Genomic DNA, 22152 nt, shown 5'->3' with positions numbered 1-22152 from the left:
TTTTTTGGCCAATAAATATTTGTATTTTGTATTATTTGTATATCACATACAGAAAACTCAACACCACTCTTTCAATACTACATATTGGCCGTGTTCGTCGGCGTATTTTTGGACAAACCTTTTATTGCGCATGTCCAAAAGATGTCATGGCAACGCCATAACAAGTTGCTGGTCAAGTCGTAAACAACGTCCTAATTGTTTATACATGATTAAAATAATAAAAGCTAAACATAAATTAATAATTAAAATATTTTTTTTTTTTTATGAAATAAGAGGGCAAACGAGCAAACGGGTCACCTGATGGAAAGCAACTTCCGTCACCCATGGACACTCGTAGCATCAGAAGAGATGCAGGTGCGTTGCCGGCCTTTTAAGAGGGAATAGGGTAACAGGGGAGGGTAGGGATGGGAAGGGAAGGGAATAGGGGAAGGTAGGGAAGGGAATAGGGTAGGGGATTGGGCCTCCGGTAAACTCACTCACTCGGTGAAACACAGCGCAAGCGCTGTTTCACGCAGGTTTTCTGTGAGAGTGTGGTATTTCTCCGGTCGAGCTGGCCCATACGTGCCGAAGCATGGCTCTCCCACTGGTTTGTTCATTGCAACGCCACCAACAAATTGCAATTGGGTTAAATGTCAAGTCGTAAACAGTTGTCGTTGCCATGGCATGACATGATTTGGACATGCGCAATAACTAGGTTTTGCAGCGAATGCGCTAAAAATTACGCCGACGAACACGGCCATTGTATGGTACATGTTTTTTCCGAACACTACATCCGTGGTTTACGGTCCAGCCAAAATAAAAGGGCAGACGGTACCATGTATAAAATGTGTTATATAAATAGGTATAAAATACTGCTAAATAAAAACAAATTTTATAATGTCATAAATCGCTTTAATAATGATTGACTAGAGATGGCTCAAATCATTACATTTTCTTAATCAGTATCGGTGAATTGTATTTTAAATTTAATCATGATTTAAATTACTTATACATAATAATAATAGTAATAGGTAGTTTTCTATAGTATGTGCACAATAGCATGTTACGGGTAACACTGGCATTTTATTTGTAGACTATAGTTGGGTGTATAAAATTAAAATGTTTTATTTCAAGTCCGTATCGAATATCGATGTCATCGATATAATCTTCTTTTAAAAATGGCCGCCTCGGTGAGTTGCCAATGTCAGAGTGGCTTTCATCGATATAATCGTTTTGATCGATGTTTTAAGAACTATGGATAATAATCTGACAGATGTCAAATGTTACCTATTAACTGTAGAATATTCTAGCTAGGTTAAATTCAAGTTACTACAATACTAGTGGTACAGCTGAAATACTAATTTGTAAATCGTAGCAACTTTCAAGAACAAAACGAAACGTTAGGCTGTTTACACACACGGCGGCGATACCGTGCCGTTACGCGTGTTTGTAAACAGCCTTACTGAACCTGTCACCCGTGCTTTACTGCAGACGCTACAGTGCTCATAGTATAGCTGATTTATATACACAACTGACGTTTTATAACAATCCAAGCTGTTTTGACTTACGAAAATGTATAGGTCCGGTAGAATCTGATGGCAAACATGGGAAAAAATACATTGACGCTAGCAATACCGGGGTAATAGGAGTAAAACGTTTTGTCTTGGCAGCCATAATATTAAAAATATATTATGTTAAACGACCTCGTTACCTTATGAATATAGTCCTAGCCAAAGGAGGATGGGCAGTTTTGTATGGAGCGTGGGCTATCCGCGGCCATAGACAATTCTAACATATATTCATATTTAGCAGTCCTCCAATTGCAGTGGAGAAATCTCATCGCCAAATTTAACTTCAAAGTGGATAAAAATTAAAATATATTTTTATTTTTCAAGATGATATGTATAATTTAATAAGTATCTAATAAGCTTATGTTTAGAGCAAAAGCGGGAAGGTAAAGGTTTTTTATAAGGAGGACCAGTGTTTATTAGTACTTACTTCGTGTTCAATAATATCACTTAATTCCACTGCTGGTAACCTAACCTAACCTCAAACCTAAACTAAAAAACATGTCCAAAACAAAAGTTGTTCCTAAATATCTGTTCTTTCATTTGACACTAATTTCATCAGTGGCCGTCGATAGCCCAAATTGGCCCATTGTCCCTTGTCTTGGATTTTTATATAAGTGGCCAATCAATTCACAAAATATTTCACAATATTATACATTACGACACTACAACAAAAATTATAAAGACAAAACATAATAATATTATCTTATCTAATACAAAAATTACGTGTAAATAAAGCACCATTTTCAGATCTTAACATTTATAGACAGATCTTTCGGTAGATCATCGTTATAATAATATTTAAATATAAAAGTTATAATATGTAAAAGTGTACAATATATGTAAACATAATAAATAAAAATGCATTATATTAAAACAATAATTATTATAATATTATGAGATTCGTCCGCCACTTTTCAATGGTGAAACATTTAAAATTATTGTATCTATCACACAACGACAGGTAGGTGACAAAATATAGTCGCCCGTGTATTTAGTTGCCCAAAACAATCAATTTAGTTCAATACGTACTAGCTGCATACCAACGTAAACACTAAACAGGAGGTCAATAATATCAGTACCGGTGTTACATTCAAATACTTCAAGTCGTTCCCGACGTGAGATTCACAAAATACATATTCGTCACCGACTACAACCCTTATAAAACCAGCTATCTAAATAATTAATTATCGCACCAAAATATGTATTAATAATATGTACTTACTTCATAGTTCATACTAATAAAAAACTGGAAGACTTCACAAGTTTTACAAGTTTAAAAAAAGGGGACTCGATCATCGACGAGATCGTTCGGTGCCGTCACACTTAAAGCCGTTCCTCCGGCCGTCGGCGACGCGACGCGGTCCCTCTAGCTGGGCGGGCGTCACAGTGCGGCGGCCGGCGCCGGCTTCTGCGGGTCGAACAGCAGGTCGACGTCGGCGGCGGCGGCGGGCGGCGGCCAGGCCGGGGACAGGTCCACCGCCGATAGCACCAGCTCGGAGCCCTTGCCGGCGGCGGCGAGGTGGGCGGGGCGCAGCCGCACGCGGCCCAGCGCCCCTCCAACCCCCCCGCGCCGCAGCGCGCGCTCCAGCCGCTCCGCCAGGCGCGGGTCGTCCGCGCGCAGGCGGCGGGCGGCCGGCAGCACCGGGCGCAGCGCCGGCAGCTGCAGCGCCGCCGGCTCCCGCACCAGCAGCAGCGCGCCGCCGTGCGCCGCCGCCGCGGCCAGCTCTAACCGCGCCCACGCCGCCTCCCCCAGCGCCCCGGACACCACTACCAGCGCTAGCCGCGCGCGCGCCGCCGACCGCGCAACCTGCTCGGCGATCACGCCGCCCGGCGCCCAGTCGCGCTCCGGCACGCACAACCGCAGCCCCGCGCGCTCCAGCCGCGCGACCAGCGCCCACGCCCACGCCGCGTCAGCCGGCGCAAAGCACACGGTCGCGTCGTACTCCAGCTCGCTCGCCGGCGGCGCGAGCTCCGCCGCCAGCCCTAATTTCACCAGGATGCGGCGCAGCGCGGCACGGTGCCGGCGCGCGCCCCACAGCAGCAGTAGCACCGCGGCCAGCGCCGCCAGCGCGACGCCGGCGCCGGCGACAGCGGAGTCACGCGCGACGCACAGACGCGCGACACGCACGCCAGCCAGCGCGCCGCCGCCCGCGCACCGCACGAGCTCGAAGTCGCGCACGAGGTGGCGTAGGGCCTCGAGGCGCAGCAGGTCGGAGCGCGCGGCGCAGTCGCAGGCGAGCGGATTGCCGGCGAGTAGCGCGCCGCAGCCCGCCGCCAACGCCTCGAGAGGCGGGCGGCGCAGGCTGTTGTTGCGGAGGTCGAGGTCGAGGCGCGGCGCAGGGAGGGGGCGCGGGGGCAGGCGGGGCGGCTCCGCGAGCCCGAGGCCGGCGAGGTCAAGGCGCGTGACGCCGGGCGGGGGGCGCAGCTCGGGGGGCGGCGGCGCGGTGAGGCGCAGCTCGACGTCGATGTCGCCCTCGATGCGGGGCGCGCGGGCGGGCGGTGCGGCGCAGGCGAGGCGCAGACGGCGCTCGGCGGGGCGGAAGGTGCAGACGCAGTCGGGGTCGCAGTCGGCGACGTCGCAGGCGAGGACGGCGGGGTCGAGTTCGCGCAGGGCGGTGCCGGCGAGGGCGGGCGGGGCGGCGCAGACGGCGCCGGGCAGGCGGGGGGCGGCGGGGGCGGCGCGCAGGGCGCGGGCGAGCGGGAACATGCGGCAGTCGCAGACGAGCGGGTTGTCGGCGAGGCGCAGCTCCAGGGCAGAGGGTGCGGGGGCGGGGGCGGGGGCGGCCACCACGCTGATGTTGTTGTGGCGGAGGTCGACGGTGCAGTTGCTCAGGAACTCCATGTCCACGTCCTGAGGGAAAACATTATTTGTTAAAACGTGTTCACTTGACAATATAATAAGAATGTTTTTTTTTAATTAATACATTAAATTATTTTAAAAATAACCTCCTGGGTATCGGTCGCTATTGAACACCATACTATGCAACCGAGAACATGTTAATTATTTATTTTTTATTTTTTTATTTTACTTTATTTAGGAAACAAACAGTTTTTTTTTTTAAATTAGCTTAATATAATACAATTTTTACTTAAAAACTAGTAGTTCCATAAAATTTTTACTAATTTAATTTTACAGAAATATATGCTTTTATAATTTATACACTTATTATACATTACTTATTTTTTAACAGGTTTTGTAATTTTGACTTATAAATAGGCAGGCTAATATTGAATATATCAAGGTCTTTAAATTCTTCATTGTAAGTCTTAACGCTACGTTTTAGAAAACAGTTACTAGTATAAACTGATTTATATAAAGGAACGGAAAATATATTTTGTGAACGAGAACCAGGTCTAGGTACTTTAAAATCGATGCATTCCAAAATGTGTGAGGCGTCAATGTGGTTATTTATTATTTTAAAAAGGTAAATTTGGTCAAACATTTTCCTGCGGTTTACGAGACTCGTTAGTGAATGTCGACTGAGTGAGGTCTCATAAGAAATATATTCATGATTTCCAACGAATTCTAAGGACATAATAAATTTCTTCTGAACCCTCTCAATGCGGGCAATATGACAAGCGTAATACGGACTCCAAACTATGCAAGCAAAGTCTAATATCGATCGAACAAAGCTGAAGTATAAGATTTTTAACGTGTGGAGCTGTTTAAAAGGTTTCGAAATTCTTAATATAAATCCAAGTTGACGAAATGCTCTATTGACAATATGGTCGATGTGAAAATTAAATGACAATTTGGAATCCATGATTATACCAAGGTCACGAATAGTTGTGACTCTATTGAGAGGATTGCCATTAATTTGGTAATCAAACTTAAGTGGGTTATGTTTGCGCGTATAAGACATCACGGAACACTTATCAAGGTTTAAGAAAAGTTGATTTACTAAGCAATATTCAAATAATTTGTTTAAATCACATTGCAGTTGCTTGAAATCCTCTAAATTAGCAATTATTTTGAAAAGTTTTGCGTCATCAGCGTATAACAATAAATTTGAAAAACGTATAACCTTGTTAATATCATTGATATACAGAATGAACAGCAAAGGACCGGCATGTGAACCTTGGGGTATTCCTGAAGGAATATCTATGAAACTGGAAACATAACCCTTTATAGATACTGCTTGGGAACGATTTTTTACATAGGAAGTTATCCATCGCAGTAGATCGCCATGTATACCGATGTTCCAAAGCTTTTCTATAAGTAGATCATGATTTATTTTATCGAAAGCCTTGGAAAAATCGGTATACACGACGTCTACTTGTAGCTTTTTATCCATGGCATTTAATAAGAAGTTTGTAAAAGTAAGCATATTTGTTTCGACTGAACGGCCCTTACAAAAACCATGTTGATTAATAGAAATGTGATTTTTTAATAACCCCATTAGCTCGCGTGTGACGATTTTTTCAAATATTTTACCTAATAAATTAGCTTTCGATATCGGCCGGTACTGAGAGACATCATTTCTATTTTCATTTTTAGGAATAGGTGTAATAAGGGCCTGTTTCCATTTCATTGGAAATGTGCCCTCCGTTAGAGATTTATTGTAAATAATAAACAAAGGCAAACTTAGTTCCTTGGCGCATTTACGTATAAATATAGGATGTAACCCGTCATATCCAGGACCTTTATGGATATCAATGTTTTTGAGTTCCTTAAGGATAACCTCTTCAGCAATGAAGATTGAGTTGACATTCACTAAGGAGTTTGATGAAACTGAATTGACATTATACGTGGGAGGTCGTAAAGCGCTTTTAACAAAAACTGAGCTGAAATATTTACTAAAGAGATTACATGTGCCTTCGCCAGTATTTGAGATATGGTTTTGAAACTTGATTGTTTGAGGTACATGATTATACGGTAATTTTGATTTGACGAACCGCCAAAACATTTTGGGACATTTATTTATGCTATCTTCACTTATTTTAATGTACTTTTGATATTCGATTTTTTTAAGACTAGATTCCCTTTTTCTAAGTGTAGAAAAAGTTAGGTAATCTAAGGGATTACCGTACCGCTTCCAGCGTGTATGAAATTTTCGCTTCTCTTTGCCTAATTTTATTAATGGAACGCTATACCAAGGAGGATAGCGGGCTGTGTCGATAACTTTACGCCTAGGGACATATCTGTCTATAATATCATTAATGATGTTATAGAATTCCTGCACCAAAGAATTCACACTTATATTATTTTTCACTGATAACTTAGATTGCCAATCAGTAGACGATAGCTCTGACCTAACAGCATCATAGTCAGCCATGTGGAATAGTTTTCTTTCTGTTAAGTTTTCATGCAACGGAAGGGACACGTCCAAAGATAATTCGATAACTAATGATTTGTGATGCTCATCCTCTGCGGTCATCGGATCATTACAACTAGTCACAGTGCAGTCCCTGTTACAGAAAATCAGGTCCAATAATCTATTACTGGTATTAAAAGATGAACTAAACTGTCTTAAGCTCGTAAAACTCATAAAGTCAGTAGTTAATTGAACTAATTTATTTAAACTCGACTGCATCACCATAGAATTAAAATCAGTATCATAGTACCATTCACCTTGAGAAACATTAAAGTCACCTACTATGAGAAATATGTCACTCGGGTTTTGTTGCATCAGATTGCTGATCGATTCAAAAATTAAGTGCAATTCTGTGTTGTGGCGGTCACAATGCGGTATATACACACAGCAAATATGTAAGAAGGCGGGAGCAGGAATGCTAGGTATCAATTTAAAACAAGGAAGCGGAATACTTACCCACAGGTGATCATAGTGCATATTAGTACTCCATTCGTCACGCGGAACCGGGCTTTTATCGCTTCGCACAGCAATTATCACTCCTCCGCCCCTCTCTGCACCTACCAAAGACACATTCCTATCTCGCCGAAAAACTACGTATCTGTCATCGAAAAACTCTGAACTGTAAAAATTATCATTTAACCAAGATTCTGTCAAACAGATTATATCATAATTATTCAGAAGTACTTCTGATAAAAAGGAATGTGATTTAGTTCGTAGGCCTCTTACATTTTGGTAATACAAAATTAAAGGTGTGAAAATTTAAAGTATAATTATTATTATTTTATTATTATATGAATATGATAATACTTGTAACCTGGCACTCGTTATAACATGAGACGTAAGACATTTAAAGTGATAAAGAAATTTTACAATAATAATATTATAATGTAACATTGTTTTTAGATTATTTAAATTTATATTATAATTATTTAATAATTTTAATTTATAACTGTAGTAGCACAACAAACACAACACAATGTTTGTATTAGTAATATGGTGTAGTAAAAGCTTACCTCGTAACTTATAAAGAAATATATTTTTATTGTACAAGAATGTTATTTTAATAATTTGAATACAACAAAAACTGCATCGGTACGTAAGAAAACGCACTAGTAACATAATGTGTAATCTACAAAGTCATATTATACGTTTTAGGTCGTCATCAGATGAAATGCGAATAGCTTTGGAAGTGTCCGATTTTCTCACGAATATCTTGCAATCACGGACCCAAATATATTTGTAGTCGTGTTGTATTTTCAGTTCCCGTGCCCGCTTCAGTATTAGTTTATTGGCCGGTGTTAAGTGATCGCTTATGTAAATGTTGTTGTTCGGACCGGATAACCCGATGTCTGCCGTAGTCATACCGCGGCGCGTGCGCACGGAGGCTAACAGCTGATCCTTGTTCCGTTGTCTAATGTAACACACGATAATGGCGGGTGGCCGGTTAGAAGTTACATTTTTCATTTCAAATCGGCGGACGCGATGAATGTAATTGATGCAGGTTATATCCAACGACAATCCAACTTTGGTATAAATGCTACTTAGTATGTTTTCTAAGTTTTCTCCCTTTTGTATAGGTACACCTGATATTTCGAGGTTATTTTTTCTAGCAAATTGTTCGCGTTTTTCGTTATCCATTAGTAATTGTGTGTTCGAAGAGCGCAATTCCTTAATTGTAGTATTAGCGAGGTTAAGATCCTTCTGGAGCGTACTTATTTGAGCCGTAGCGAGTTCTAGGCTATCCAAACGTCCTTCCATGACCTCCAATCGTGAGTTTACATCTTTCCATTGAGAGGCAAGATCTTGAATTGTAACTTTCATATCCTTAATGTCGGATTTCATTACATCAAAACACTGACGAAAATCCTTTATTTCCTTCAAGATGTCAGTCAGATTGGGAATATTTTGGGAACTGGTGTTACGGCAGCTAATACAACGCCAGTTTTCCCTCTTTTCTGATGTCATCTTGCGATAGGTAGTTTCCAAAACACCGGAACAGGAGAAATGTAGATAACCGCGACATTGACTACACAACACTCCCTCGGTAACCTCCTCATTACATTTAGCACAAACACTCATTTTTTCTTATGTTTTTTTTTTTTATGTTAACGTAATGATAGTTCGCACTTAGTTTGCGTGAATACGTAATTATACGACACTTTTAGAGGACTTGTTTTTAACATACACAGCAACTGATCGTTACCGCGTTCCGATCGCGACTGAAATTTATATTTTTACTAAATTAATATTTTTTTATTTTTATTTTTTAACCGGTCAGGTGCGAGTTGGACTCGCCCATGAAGGGTTCCGCAGCATCAATAAGGTTTATTTCTATGAAATTAAAAGGTTTTTGTTTTATTTTTATACTTCAGTTGATTTAATGAAAGTTAAATTAAGGTTTATTATTTATGACGTATAAAAAAAACTACTTTCTAGATCTCGTTCAAACCAATTTTCGTTGGTATTTTATATAATGTACATTACATAATATGTTTTTTTAGAATTATCATCCTGTGGTGTATGTCACACCTCCCTCCTATATAAGTTAGGTTAATTAATTATTAAATTAGTTAATAAAGATCAGTCGCGACTAAAACATCTCTTTCAATCAGTCTCCCCCTAAGCCGCACCGGTTGCGCACCGGGTACAGGGAGAAAATTAAATTAAATAAAATATTAATAAAACAAACAGTGTGTGCAAAATATTACATATTACTAAAGACAATGAACTATTAAAATAAATTAAAAGTGAACTTTGTTAGTTTTATGTGAATATGAACTGAATTTGAAACAAAATCAATTACCGGCCGGTGTGTGGTTTATTATTAGTAGATAGGCACTTATTTTATTAGTACATATTATAATATAGATTAATTAAAAATAGTTTAAAAATATAAATACATATCTGCTAAAAAGTGATAAAAATACTAATTTAAAAATGACATTTGGTGGAAAATAAGTAAACGAAAAAAAAAGTTGCAAGAATAATATTTTAGCATTGATAAAAAAGCTGTGGAAGAAAAATTAAAACTTTGGAGTGGAAATGTAAAGCAGGCAGCCGGGAGATGATGGTGTCAGATGAGTGGAATTTGCTGGCAGTCGGGAGATGTTGGAGTCGGATGAGAGGGATGTAGAGCAGGCGGCCGGGAGATGCTTGTGTCGGAAGTGGATGCAGCCGGGAGATCAGACAGATGAGTATAGAAAAATGCGATTGAAGTTGTTTTGTCTAAATTTAAATATAAAAATAAATTATATGTCTTATTTGTAACTGCAGCGGTATCTATAAAATTAGTAAGTAATTATGTGAAAATTATTTGTCTAAATTTTAATTTTATTTTGATATGAAAATTACATAGAAAGTTCCGTTTAGAAAAATAAAATATGATTTTAAGCAATTTAACAAATATAAGAAAAATTTATAATCATAGAACGTAAAAGGTATAAAATGTATTTTCAAATTTTTTTTTTTTATTAATACTTATTTTGATTTTAAATATTTTGAATAAAAGTAATTTAATTTCTGGAAATACAGATTTCGGTAAAAAAAATAAGTAAAGTTATAAATTAACAGTTAATAAATAATGGAAAGTCAGATTTCTTTAAGAAATTAATATTAAGTTTTTGCAAAAATTTATAATATTGGTAATATTTTGATAACGTTTTACAATTAACTGACTTCATGGAATTTTCAAATAGTTACATTTGATATAATAAGACATTTACTTGTATTTTTTTTTGTTTGCATTTTAATTTTGTTTTAATATTGGTTTTAATGATAATATTATCAAATAATTCTGCATAATTTTTAGAAAAGATTTTTCAGAATTACGTTTTGACAATTATTAAGTATTTTTAAATATCTTTAAGTCATTTATTTAATGTTTTGAGAGTAAAAATAAATAAATAAATAATGGTATTATTCTGCAACTTAGCAACTTGTAAAATTTTTAGGTATTGGAAAATAAGTTAATTTATAAGTTTAAAGAAAATAATGTCAAAAGTCAAATTAATTTATAGAAAATAATGATAATTGGAATAATATTTTAAAATAAAATGTGTTTTTAATGCTGTTATTGTGTAAAGCTAAACTTATAAATTTTAAAAATGGTGTTGATGATGAATTTTTGTATGGTAAATGTTTTGGTATAAGTAGCGCAAACATATTATTTTATTTTAAAAGTATGTAATAGTACAATAATAAATGAATACTATGTGTAGTATGACAGAAGAATTGCTACAATAGGAAATTGTGTAGAACAATAGTGTTCATTTTGTAGGGTTGAAGGGTTCTTAATTTTGTTTTTGGAATAGAGGAATGGAATGGAATATTACTTAAACAAAAACATTTTATTTTATGAATTAATTAATTGATTTTTATTATTATAGAATATTATTGTACTGACTGTTTACATTGAATTGTGTTAATAATGTTGTGCATATCTGTAATTGACATAAGCGCATAGCCCTAGTCTGAATATTGTAACTGATTGTACTGATTGTGTTTATGTTGTTGATGTGCCTCTGAAATAAATAAATAAATAAATAGAGGAATACATAGCAACTCATAACTAATCGAATATTATGCGCAGTTGGTTAAAACAGGTAGGTAACACCTCAGGTAAGTTTCCACGGTATGCAACGCCTTTGCGGGAAAAGCGTCAAATGTCCGCGGCGCCAGCTCAGCATTCGCGCAACGAAATGTAAGTAGAGACTTTTTCTAACCGACTTCACAAGAAGAGTAGGTTCTTTGTTCGGCTAAATAAATTTTATTCATAGGGTTGTACCTAATATAACTTTACTGGGCCCACGAAGACTGTACACCACAAGAAAATCATTATATTTGCCACAATTGTGATTTGGAATGAAAACTACAAATAAGACTAATTTATTAAAGATATGGTTGTTAAAGATTTTTAAATAATAAGTTTTTTTTTTTATTGAAGACTGATTAATACTTAAGTAAATAAATATTTTTATGTCCTTTGCGGGGATGGTTGTACCACGGGGACAATTGTTGCACGTGCTCTTGATACAAAGTTATAATTAACAATATGGTCCATTTTTTGATAATTAGACCAATTGAAACTCACAAGACTCATAGAACTCACAAGACTCATAGAACAATGTCTTATAATCAGTATTTTAAGCTAGATTGTTAAATACTTACTGTTTACATGGTTTTGTTTCATTTTTTAGAACTAACTAATAAGGTTATTACAATGCCCGGGGAGGCTATCATCTAAGTTTTTTGTAATGAAAGCTGCTATAATTACCCTATAATGTTATACCTTTTTGGATAGCTGACAAAATGGAGATGTTTTTAAGCTCATTGCAAACAGACCACCATAGATTTTTTTTGAGTAAGTTATCCTTAAAGAAAAACACATCTTAAGTTTTTTTATTGGATTCTTCACTTTTATCCATCTTTTACGACTCATTTAGTCTGCAATTGTATTTTTTTAATCAAAATGGATAGAGCGATTCATCTTCTAAAAGTAAACGTATAAACAACCATACAAGAGGCTCAGATTACAAAAAAGAGATACAGCAAAAGGCAAAAAACGGACTTTTTATAAAAAATACTTAAAATTAAATTATCTTGAAAACCATTGGATTTAGGATAGGGTGTTTCATAGTAAAATCAGTCAGAAATGATCTAAACTATATCCCCATAAGGGATCTAGGTCGACTTACGAGGTAACCCTGTATACATGCTAGGTAGCATACATCACGTCGTCTAATCCCATGCTAAGTAAAAACTTGTGTTATGGCAATCAGACAACGGATACACGCCGAACAATTTTATCCTAATATATATTATTTACACATTCACACATACAATCACACAACAGTTTATCACGTTCATTAATTTCTAATTAATAATTATCATCATAAAGGTTTCTTTTTCATATTATTATTGGTTACTTTGGATAGTCGATATATTGTAATTTTTATTATTAAAAATGCTAAAACTGTTTAATGGCTATTACTAAAATGTAAGAATAAAATCTCAAACATTTCTGTCTATGGTTGCTCAGGGTGAACATAACTTTATTTGCATATCTAAAAGTTGGCTTAGGTACATCTGACTTTTATGATCGAGAATATTTTGACAGTAGTTTTGTAGTTTACTCGTATCGATGCGATCGTTCCGAGGCGAGCGGCGTCAATCGCGGCGGCGGTGTAGTTTGTGTTTGTTAGATCCGCATTATGTCCTTTCAAACGTAATTGGCCTACACCACCCTCTGCTTTCTCGGAGTGTGTTTGGGTCTCTATACCCCTAAATAACTCGAACAAATCATCATTAAACATTTGTTGCATTTATATTCCCCATGGTCCTGGTCATCGAGATGCCCTTGCTTTGCCCTTTTTTGATATAACAAACTAATTAATAATTAATAGATCATGCCAATGACACTTTTTTGGTCACGGGAGATTTCAATATTTCTGACGCAGAATGGATGTGCTACAAGCTTGGGTACGGGCTCCATACAAAAATGCCCATTGTCCAGTGTCCTTTAAATAGTCACTTTAAACTTATAACATTTGCATTAGATGTTTTTTTTTTTTTAACTTTTAAATATTTAAAAAGAGCCTAATACTGCCGCACTCAGAGACGAACATTAATAATTACTTAACTGTAATTAAATGCAGATTTTGACATAAGCCCCATACATTATCCGTCAAACTCTTCTTTAAATTGAAGATGAATTTTTTTTTTCATCATTAACTCTGAGTGCGGCCGGAAGTCTGTTTTTAATTTGTTAATGTAATAAATGTCGCGGGCGCACCGTGATCTCGGTGATGTGGTTGTAGGCGAGGTCGAGGGTCTGCAGGTTGGTGAGCAGGCGCCAGTCGCCGGCGACCGCGGCGATGCGGTTGTGTGACAACGTCAGCCGCCGTAGTCGCTTGAGGGCGCGGAACGGCGAGTCGCCGGCGGACGGCACGGCGCCGGTGACGTCGCCGTCGCTGTACCCGTAGCCAGCCCCACCCAGCTCCAACGAGTTTTGCGACACCGACAGCACCTGAAGCGACCGGGAGAGGTTTTATCGTTTACTTATTAAAAGATGTATAAAATTGCACACAAAATCAATCAACAAGTAAGAAGAAAAAAACGGACCAAGTGTGTGTCGGGCCATGCGCAATATAGGGTTCCGTAGTACCGCTAGTTTTAGAATTTTTTTGTATGGTCAATGAATGTACATTTATAACATGTTTTACACTACTAACGACATCATCTCAGTTACTTTCAAAGTTTGAACGAAAAGTTCCTTTATACTTCGCCGAATACATTTTTTTAGTTGATCGACTATTACTCAATAACTTATGAAGTCGTCTTAGCCGTGATAGTTTTCCTTTAAAATTCAGCATATTTCCTACTCCCGTGAATTTTTTCACATTTCCAGAAACAACCGTTTAGCTGGTAGAAGGGTCCCCCCCTTCTACCAGCTAAACGATCTAACGATTTTTACCATTTTAAAACTTAATATTTCACAAATGGATCCCTAAATCAGAAAGTGATCTATGAATACCCATAATAATTTAAAAAAACCTATCCAACGCGAAAAAATAATTAATCCCCGCTTGATGTGTAGGGGAGGTACCATAAAATATATATATTTTTAAGGTTTTATGTTTTTTTTGTCGGCATTTTTAATATATTGTGTATTCATGTCAAATTACAGCTTTGTAGGTCCTATACAACAGTTCCTTTATCTAGGACGTTTTTTCTTCATCGTTTTTTTATAGAATCGCCGATCAAAATACTCGGAATTTACATTACGCGAATCGAACGTCAATTTAACACATTAACAGTGTAGCTACAAATTGCTAGGTAGACCCCTCACGTATATGCATATTTAAGGGGGGCCCCCATACAACAAACCTAAATTTTCGGCCTTTTTTGCTCTATATCAATAATGGCAATAGCTAGGTACTTGAATTTTTACAATGTCCTTTATTATATGTGTAATTTAATATTTATAATATTAAAATAAAATTAAAGTTAAAAAAACCCATACAAAAACATAATTTTTGGCCTATTTTTCCTTTATAACGGTACGGTACGGTTCATGCGCGAGTCCGACTCGTACTTGGCTGATTTTTTTATATTGACAGTGACTTAGAAAAATAGATGTAAAAACCCTAATCTAATTGACTAATTAATTATCAAAATCAGCCGTTTTACGATATTAAGTATTATCAATCAATAATTCATTCGTTTCCTATACCTATCAATCAACTCGTGCATACTCGTAATATCTACTTTTGGTTTGGTGTTTTCTTCGCGCGCCGTTCAAGACCCTTGACGGAAGAGGAGTTATGGCAGATTTTAGAACATTATCCATATCCTCATCTCATTTATCGTCATCGCAGCATCGCCTTACAAAAATCCCTAGGGCCTAGAATATCGGGAAAAATAGCAAGAAAACGTTGTTCTGGTTATTATACAATTTTGAAGGAAGAAGGAAAAACAACAGCAGAAGCTCAGAAAAGCCTAAAAAAACCGATACTGAATGTTTTCAATGTAAAAAATGCTATTGTCTCTCATGCTATAACGCTTGTCATTAATAATTATATTATTTAGACTAGATGTCCCGCGCGGCTTCGCCCGCGTAAATTAGGAATTTTACGGAAACCGTACATTTTCCCATAAAAATAGCTCTTATGTCCATACTCCCTTCACTTGGTCTACTCTATATCTGTGCCAAATATTGCCATAAAAATTGCTCCAGTAGTTCGTAATTTCTAATATTTCCCCCGTTTTTCCCACATTTTCCTGAGTTTCTTCGGTCGTATTAGTCTTAGCCTATAGTCTTAGTTCTTACTCGATAAATGAGCTATCTAACACTGAAATAAGTTTTTAAATCGGATCTGTAGTTCCTCCGATTCCGTTCAAGCAAACATACTCTTCAGGTTTATAATATTAGGTAGGTATAGATTTTTTTAAATTATCGCTTGACAAACTCGAGTCTCGATCTAAAAGACTATGAAAAGTACTTACCAATAACATGGTATAATATGGTAGTGATGATGATGACGATGTTGATGATGAATGTAATTTGCATAGAAGCATATGCTTTCCGTTCTTAAAACAACGCCGAAACTCCCAAACTTGTATCTATAAAGAATCAGGAGTTCTCTCAGCACCTTCCGAACCACGGTATACCAGGTATACCTCGGTTCAAAATCTTACTTGTTGGTAGCATATGCTTAGAATACTTCTCACGAAACCGAAGTCACCACATATTTCCCTATAATTTTTGAGGAGTTCCCTCGTTTACTTATGGATCCTTCATCAGATCACCACTTTTGTGAATATAATACCGAATTGGGATGATACCCTATATTTATGATGATACCCAAAAGAAAAATTTTGAAAATCGGTTAACAAACGACGGAGTAATCGTTGAACATAAGAAAACGAACATAACACCTCCCCCATTTTGAAAGTCGGTTAAAATTGTAGCCTATGTGTTATTATGATGTTTAAGCTATATTATTGTAAAGTTTCATTAAAATCCGTTCAGTAGTTTTTGCGTGAAAGAGTAACAAACATCCATACATCTACATATACATCCATGCATCTATACATCTGTGGGATAATGCGTGGCGACGCTAAAGGAAGATCTTCCGACCGAGCGAGGTGTTATGCTCGGTCAGGCCGAAGCCCACGTGATACATTTCAGCTGTCGTATATATACCGACGCGCTCAGAAAACTTCGATAGCGCGATGCAGGAATATTAGGCGATTTGTGGGTACCGCCACACATCCAAAATTTTTCTCACCTTTTAAACCTTCCCTAGACCTCCACGAATAATTCAAGACCAAGATAAGATAAATCCGTTCAGCCGTTCTCGAGTTTTAGCGAGACTAACGAACAGCAATTGATTTTTATATATATAGATTACATTATAATTGTCATTTTCATCTACACTACTATTATAAAGAGGAAAGATTTGATTGTTTGTTTGTTTGTCTTGAATAGGCTCCGAAACTACTGGACCGATTTGAAAGATTCTTTTACCATTGGAATCCTACATTAATTCTGCTGAACATAGGCTAAATTTATTTTGGAAAAAAATAGGGTTCTATAAGATATTTGGGATTTTCGAACGCAAGGTGTAAAAAATCAACCAGAAATGTTACTTTTTTCGCGTACGCTGCCTTTATTTTACTCATGGCATTAATTCTTATCAAAATAAATTATTTCATTACTAAGTACAGTTAATGTAGATAATATTTGGTCTTTGAATGAAAATTGGACGTTTGGTTTTAATGTTATGGCGAAATTAAAATATTACGATTTCTGCTGCACGTTGCGAATTGGGCGTCGTCAAGGCGCGCCGCGAGGGTGTGCTCGCCCGGAGAGTCCACGTAAATATTAATTATTATTACCTCGATCATGGGAATCGCAGACACAATAGATTTATAATGTCCACCCGTGCGAAGCCGGGGCGGGCCGCTAATTGTAATAATAAACAAATACGATAAATTAGTTTGTTTAATTTTACTCTAATACTACTGAAAAAAACTAGTAACTTTACATAGGTAGTAGGTACTCATACCTTGGGAACCCCATCGAAATGTCCCCCGGACATTGTTCAGTTAGTTTTTCTAGTTTATTGTTCATACGTGTATGCAAAAAAACGATAAGAAACTGACACATGTATCCTTTAAAAATGTTTTAAATTTCTATGGAGGTAAGACCCATATGTGGTGCACACACGTATTCACTCAAACTCAAAATGACCCACATGTGGTGCAGGCACAGTGAACGTGCACTATCGAACGCTTATGTCAATTCGATAAGTACATTTTGGGCGGCGATTCTACTGCGTGACTGGTGAGACATGTTCAATACTTAAGGAGAGTCCTCTGTACTCGATTCTCATTATAATTATGTAATAAAATTAAGTACTTTCCGAAATTCCCTTTAAATAAATAATCATGGACACTTAGTAAATTAGGCCAGGCAAGTAAGCAATAGGCATACTAAATGGCTAAAGTTGTTGAATGTACCTGCTTACAATGTCTATAGTTTTAGTATCTGTTGCAACTCGTAACGCACTTCCGTTTACGGTTGTAAAACAGACATGAAAGCGTCTCCCAGACAGACGCGGCCTGCGGTGGCGGTCAGTTGGATGGCGTGGCCGCGTGTGTCTGTGTCGTTCCTAGAACTGAAACAAGTCATCCAACTGACCGCTACCGCCACCGCCACCGCAGGCCGCGTCTGTCTGAGTGGTCTGACATTTTATATAAGTAGGTACTTACATAAAATAATAATAATATGAATACCTAAATAAAGTTAACATTATAAATATCTCAACCAAAAATTCTATGCAGGATATGAGACATTTTAGTTCGATAGCTGTCAGATGTCGTAACTCGTACCTGAAGTTGCTGCAGCGGGTCGAAGGTGTCGGGTCGCAGGCGGCCGAGCGAGTTGGCGCTCAGGTCGAGCCGCACCAGCGACGCCAGACCGATGAAACAATCGCTGGAATGTCAGTAAAGTTATGTTACTCACTACATATTATACCATGTTATAATATATTATTATAAATACTATATTTTTTTTGCAAATAAACACGCTTAATCCACACGCAAAACGAATCGCAGATGACGCAAGTAGCGATCCGGCCATGTCAAAATTTGTTGAGATTTTTCAGAAACAGATTGTGTTATTTTTTTGGTTTTATAAGCTTCATCCAACATCTTGTTTTCCAAAATGTACTTAACATAGAAGCTAAGAGAACTCAAAGAAGAACTCAAGAAACGCGGGGAAAAAGTAACTGGAAAGAAAGCTGATCTCGTAAGAAGGTAGGTTTATTCGGTGGAAAACACAAAACTAAGTTATATAAGTATATTACAATGCTTCTAGTGTTTTTTTTTTTTTCATGAAGTATTTATACATTATTAGGGTCTGAATTTCTAAAAATGTTGAGCTTAAATATGTTTTTAATCCCAAATTGTTTCTTAATATTTTAGGTTAGAATTCTATGACCAGAATCTTCAGTGTGGCAATCAAAGGTATTACTTTGAAAACACCAACAACAATATAATATGATATAATAAACAAAACTTAACTAGATATCAGCTGAATTAGCTGAATAGCCTAATATATACAGCTGTAAATAACAATTGTATAATATTGAATGACTCATATAAGAAATGTCAGGTCATAGATATTAATAATTTAGATTTTAAAGTACATACTATGAATAGAGATAGTTATACTTATCTAACTTTTATAAAAGACGTATAGCCAAGTTGCTATTTAACTTGTTATTTATAAAACCAGCCAAGTGTTTGGCTTTAGCGACTACTGCTTCTATTGAGCAGAATACTAGTCATAGTATGAACGAATTGGAATATGTTTCAAGTATTTATTTAAATTAGATAATAAGACAATGGAGGATGTCTCTTGCAGTAATGAATTAAGTTTAAATGTCCAAATTCCTACCAACAATTTAAAAAATCCAAAAAATTGTAATTTAATTAATCTGGTGCATCAGAATTTACAAGGTTATGGTAGGTAAAGAACTTGAAATTGAGTTATTTTTAAAGGAATTTAACATTGATATTATGTGTATATCAGAACATTAGTTCAGATCACACGAACTCATTTTCAATTTCAATGATCACCAGATAGCAAGTTCGTTCAGTAGAGAAAATGCCATTAGAGGCGGCTTTTTAATTTTAATTAGAAACGACTTTAAATTTAAGGAACGCAAAGATATTGTGAGTCTCTCTACTGAACGAATATTATTATTTATTATTATTATTATATGATAACATTTTAAACTTTCGCGTTGCATTATAATTAAAACTTTTTAATCCCGTTAAGTCCCGATTAAAAAGTTTTTATTATTATATGATTCTTTAGAGCAAACAATGGAACAAATTTTAACAAAAATTTGTGCATCTAACAAAAAAGTTATTATATGTGGTGATTTTAACATTAATTTATTAGATTTCAACTCCACTAGTGTTAGATTCACATCTTTATTCAAATCATATAACCTTTTAGTTTGTTTCATGAACCTACAAGAGTCTGTGAGACTACTGCTACTTGTATTGACAATATATTTACAAATCTTGTTCCAGATAAAAAAGAAATAATTAATTATTTAAGTTCTGATGACTATGGACAAATAGCTTCCTTTAATATCAAATGTGATAGTAATGCAAAGAAAAATCTTGTGTATAATCCTGTGACCACAAAACGTATTGAGCAATTTAGAAGTAAATTAAAATTAAATATTGAGTTATTGGATAGGTCTCATAGCTCTGATGAAGCTTTCAATAAATTGTTTAAGGTAATAAGAACTCAATTTAATACAATATTTACTTCTAAAACAGTTAGAAACGGCATTAAAAAAAGTAAATTTATTGAATGGGCAACTAGAGGAATTAAGATAAGGAGGCAAAAATTATATGAATTGTATGATGAAAGGTCTTGCAACAGTAGTGAATCATTTTAAGTATATGTTAAAAACTATTCTAAAACCTTCAGAAAAGTTTGTAAAGCAGCTAAGGCTCTATATACAGTGTGTAACAAAAATAAGTGATAATACTTTAGGCTGTGTACGTGTTCCTTGTAGAGAGTTCACTGTGAAAGTAGCAGCGCTGAAAGACGAAAATTTTTTTCCACTATTGTATGGGCAAGGGCCCATACAAAAGTGGGCGTTGACTTAACGGACGTTGTTCGTAGAGTCCACATCCTGAGGATGCTCCGGTGTTGGGGTGTCGAGGTTTTCAACCTGCATGGTGGTGAGGGGCCTTGCACGGATTTGCCAACATTATTGCTTGTGTGGTGGTGGTGTTTGCAAGTTCTTGCATGCGAGTGTACGCATAGGCAGTGTGGGAGGAGGGAGGTGCTGTACGCATGCCTATGCGTACACTCACTCATTTACTTAAAGGTGGAAGTTGTTTTCGCGGAACATTGCTAAAAATAATAACAAACTAAATTTAAACTATAGATTTCCGCAAAGTAACGCCTGATTCCATTAACTATTTGACACTTCACTTATTTTTAAAGTGAAGCGACAACAGTCAAATTACGACGAGGTAAACAGTGCTCTCTCAAAAATAGTACATTGGTTTAATACTAATAACTTACTTTTAAATTCCCGTAAAACTAAATGTGTAAAGTTCACTTTGCCCAATGTTAGGCAAGTCCAAACCAATGTACTATTGAATGATGAGAAGATGAATTTGGTGGACACCACTGTATTCTTAGGTATAACACTTGATAGTAAATTACAGTGGGGTTCTCATATTGTTAATCTTGCAGGTAGGCTCAGTTCTGCGGCATATGCAGTCAGAAAAATCAGAGAAATTTCTGATGACACACGGCACGATTAGTATATTTTAGTTATTTTCATAGTAGAATGGCATATGTAATCTTTTCATGGGGAAACGCTGCCGACCTTAATACAATATTTGCAGCGTTGCCAATTTAGCCCTTTCGGGGCTAGATCTAGCCCTTTTTATGCTTTTTCAGCCCATAAAATAATTATTTAGCCCCTAGCCCAATTTCTAGCCCCAAAATCGTGATTGCCTAAAAACAAGAAATAAATTCAAACAAAACTTAGCATAAACTAAACGCACTAAAGCGGGCCACACACAAGCGTCAGTCAGACTACCTGTCTCTTTTCCTCTTGCATTATTTGTAGAGACAGGTGGTGGCCGTGGCCGCTTCACTTTATCAGGGAACTCCCCGAAAATGCAACTACGATTTTGTCTTTATCTTACATTAACAATATTGTAGTCTCGCTAGCTATATCTATTTCTTGCGCAATTCATTTTATATTGTTTTTAATATTCTAATTAGAGATTCAGTGAGTTTACGTAGTGATACGTGCTGCGAATTGCGAAAATGGACGTTCCATTAAAAAAGAAGAGTAATTACGCTCAACACTATAGGAAAGAATGGGAGAATGATCCTGCTTATAAAAAATGGTTAAAGCCAGTCAGTGGAAATGATTCTAAAGCAATATGTATTTATTGTAAAACAGAATTTACAGCAAAGTTATACGAAGTGAAGCGTCACTCTGAGTCGAAAAAACATAAAGAAAAATTGAAACCATTTTCGACGGGCCAGAGCACGATATGTATACAAAAAGAAGAGGAATCCAAAGGCAATGTACATAATGCAGAAGCACTGCTTTCGCTCTACATCGCAGAGCACGCAGCTGTTATGCAAGTTGATCATCTAAGTCAAATGTGTGCAAAAGCTTTTCCAGACTCCAAGGCTGCTTGTACCATGCAACTACGTCGTACTA

The 22152-nt window shown here is 37.0% G+C and overlaps 1 protein-coding gene across 1 annotated transcript in view; it reads right to left on the bottom strand.

The window, feature by feature from the left end:
* Positions 1-2931: 2931 nt before the first annotated feature.
* Positions 2932-22152, bottom strand: part of LOC121736265 (insulin-like growth factor-binding protein complex acid labile subunit) — a 76422-nt gene continuing 57201 nt past the window's right edge. Inside the window, exons 5-7 of the mRNA XM_042127349.1 lie at positions 18260-18362; positions 13656-13889; positions 2932-4401 (exon numbers count right to left, since the gene is read on the bottom strand). Of these exons, the coding sequence (XP_041983283.1) occupies positions 2932-4401; positions 13656-13889; positions 18260-18362 (1807 nt within the window). The remainder of the gene's footprint in view (positions 4402-13655; positions 13890-18259; positions 18363-22152) is intronic.

Source organism: Aricia agestis, chromosome 18 (assembly GCF_905147365.1).
Source record: "Aricia agestis chromosome 18, ilAriAges1.1, whole genome shotgun sequence".
NCBI lineage: Eukaryota > Metazoa > Arthropoda > Insecta > Lepidoptera > Lycaenidae > Aricia > Aricia agestis.
This window is presented reverse-complemented; position numbering and strand designations above follow the sequence as displayed.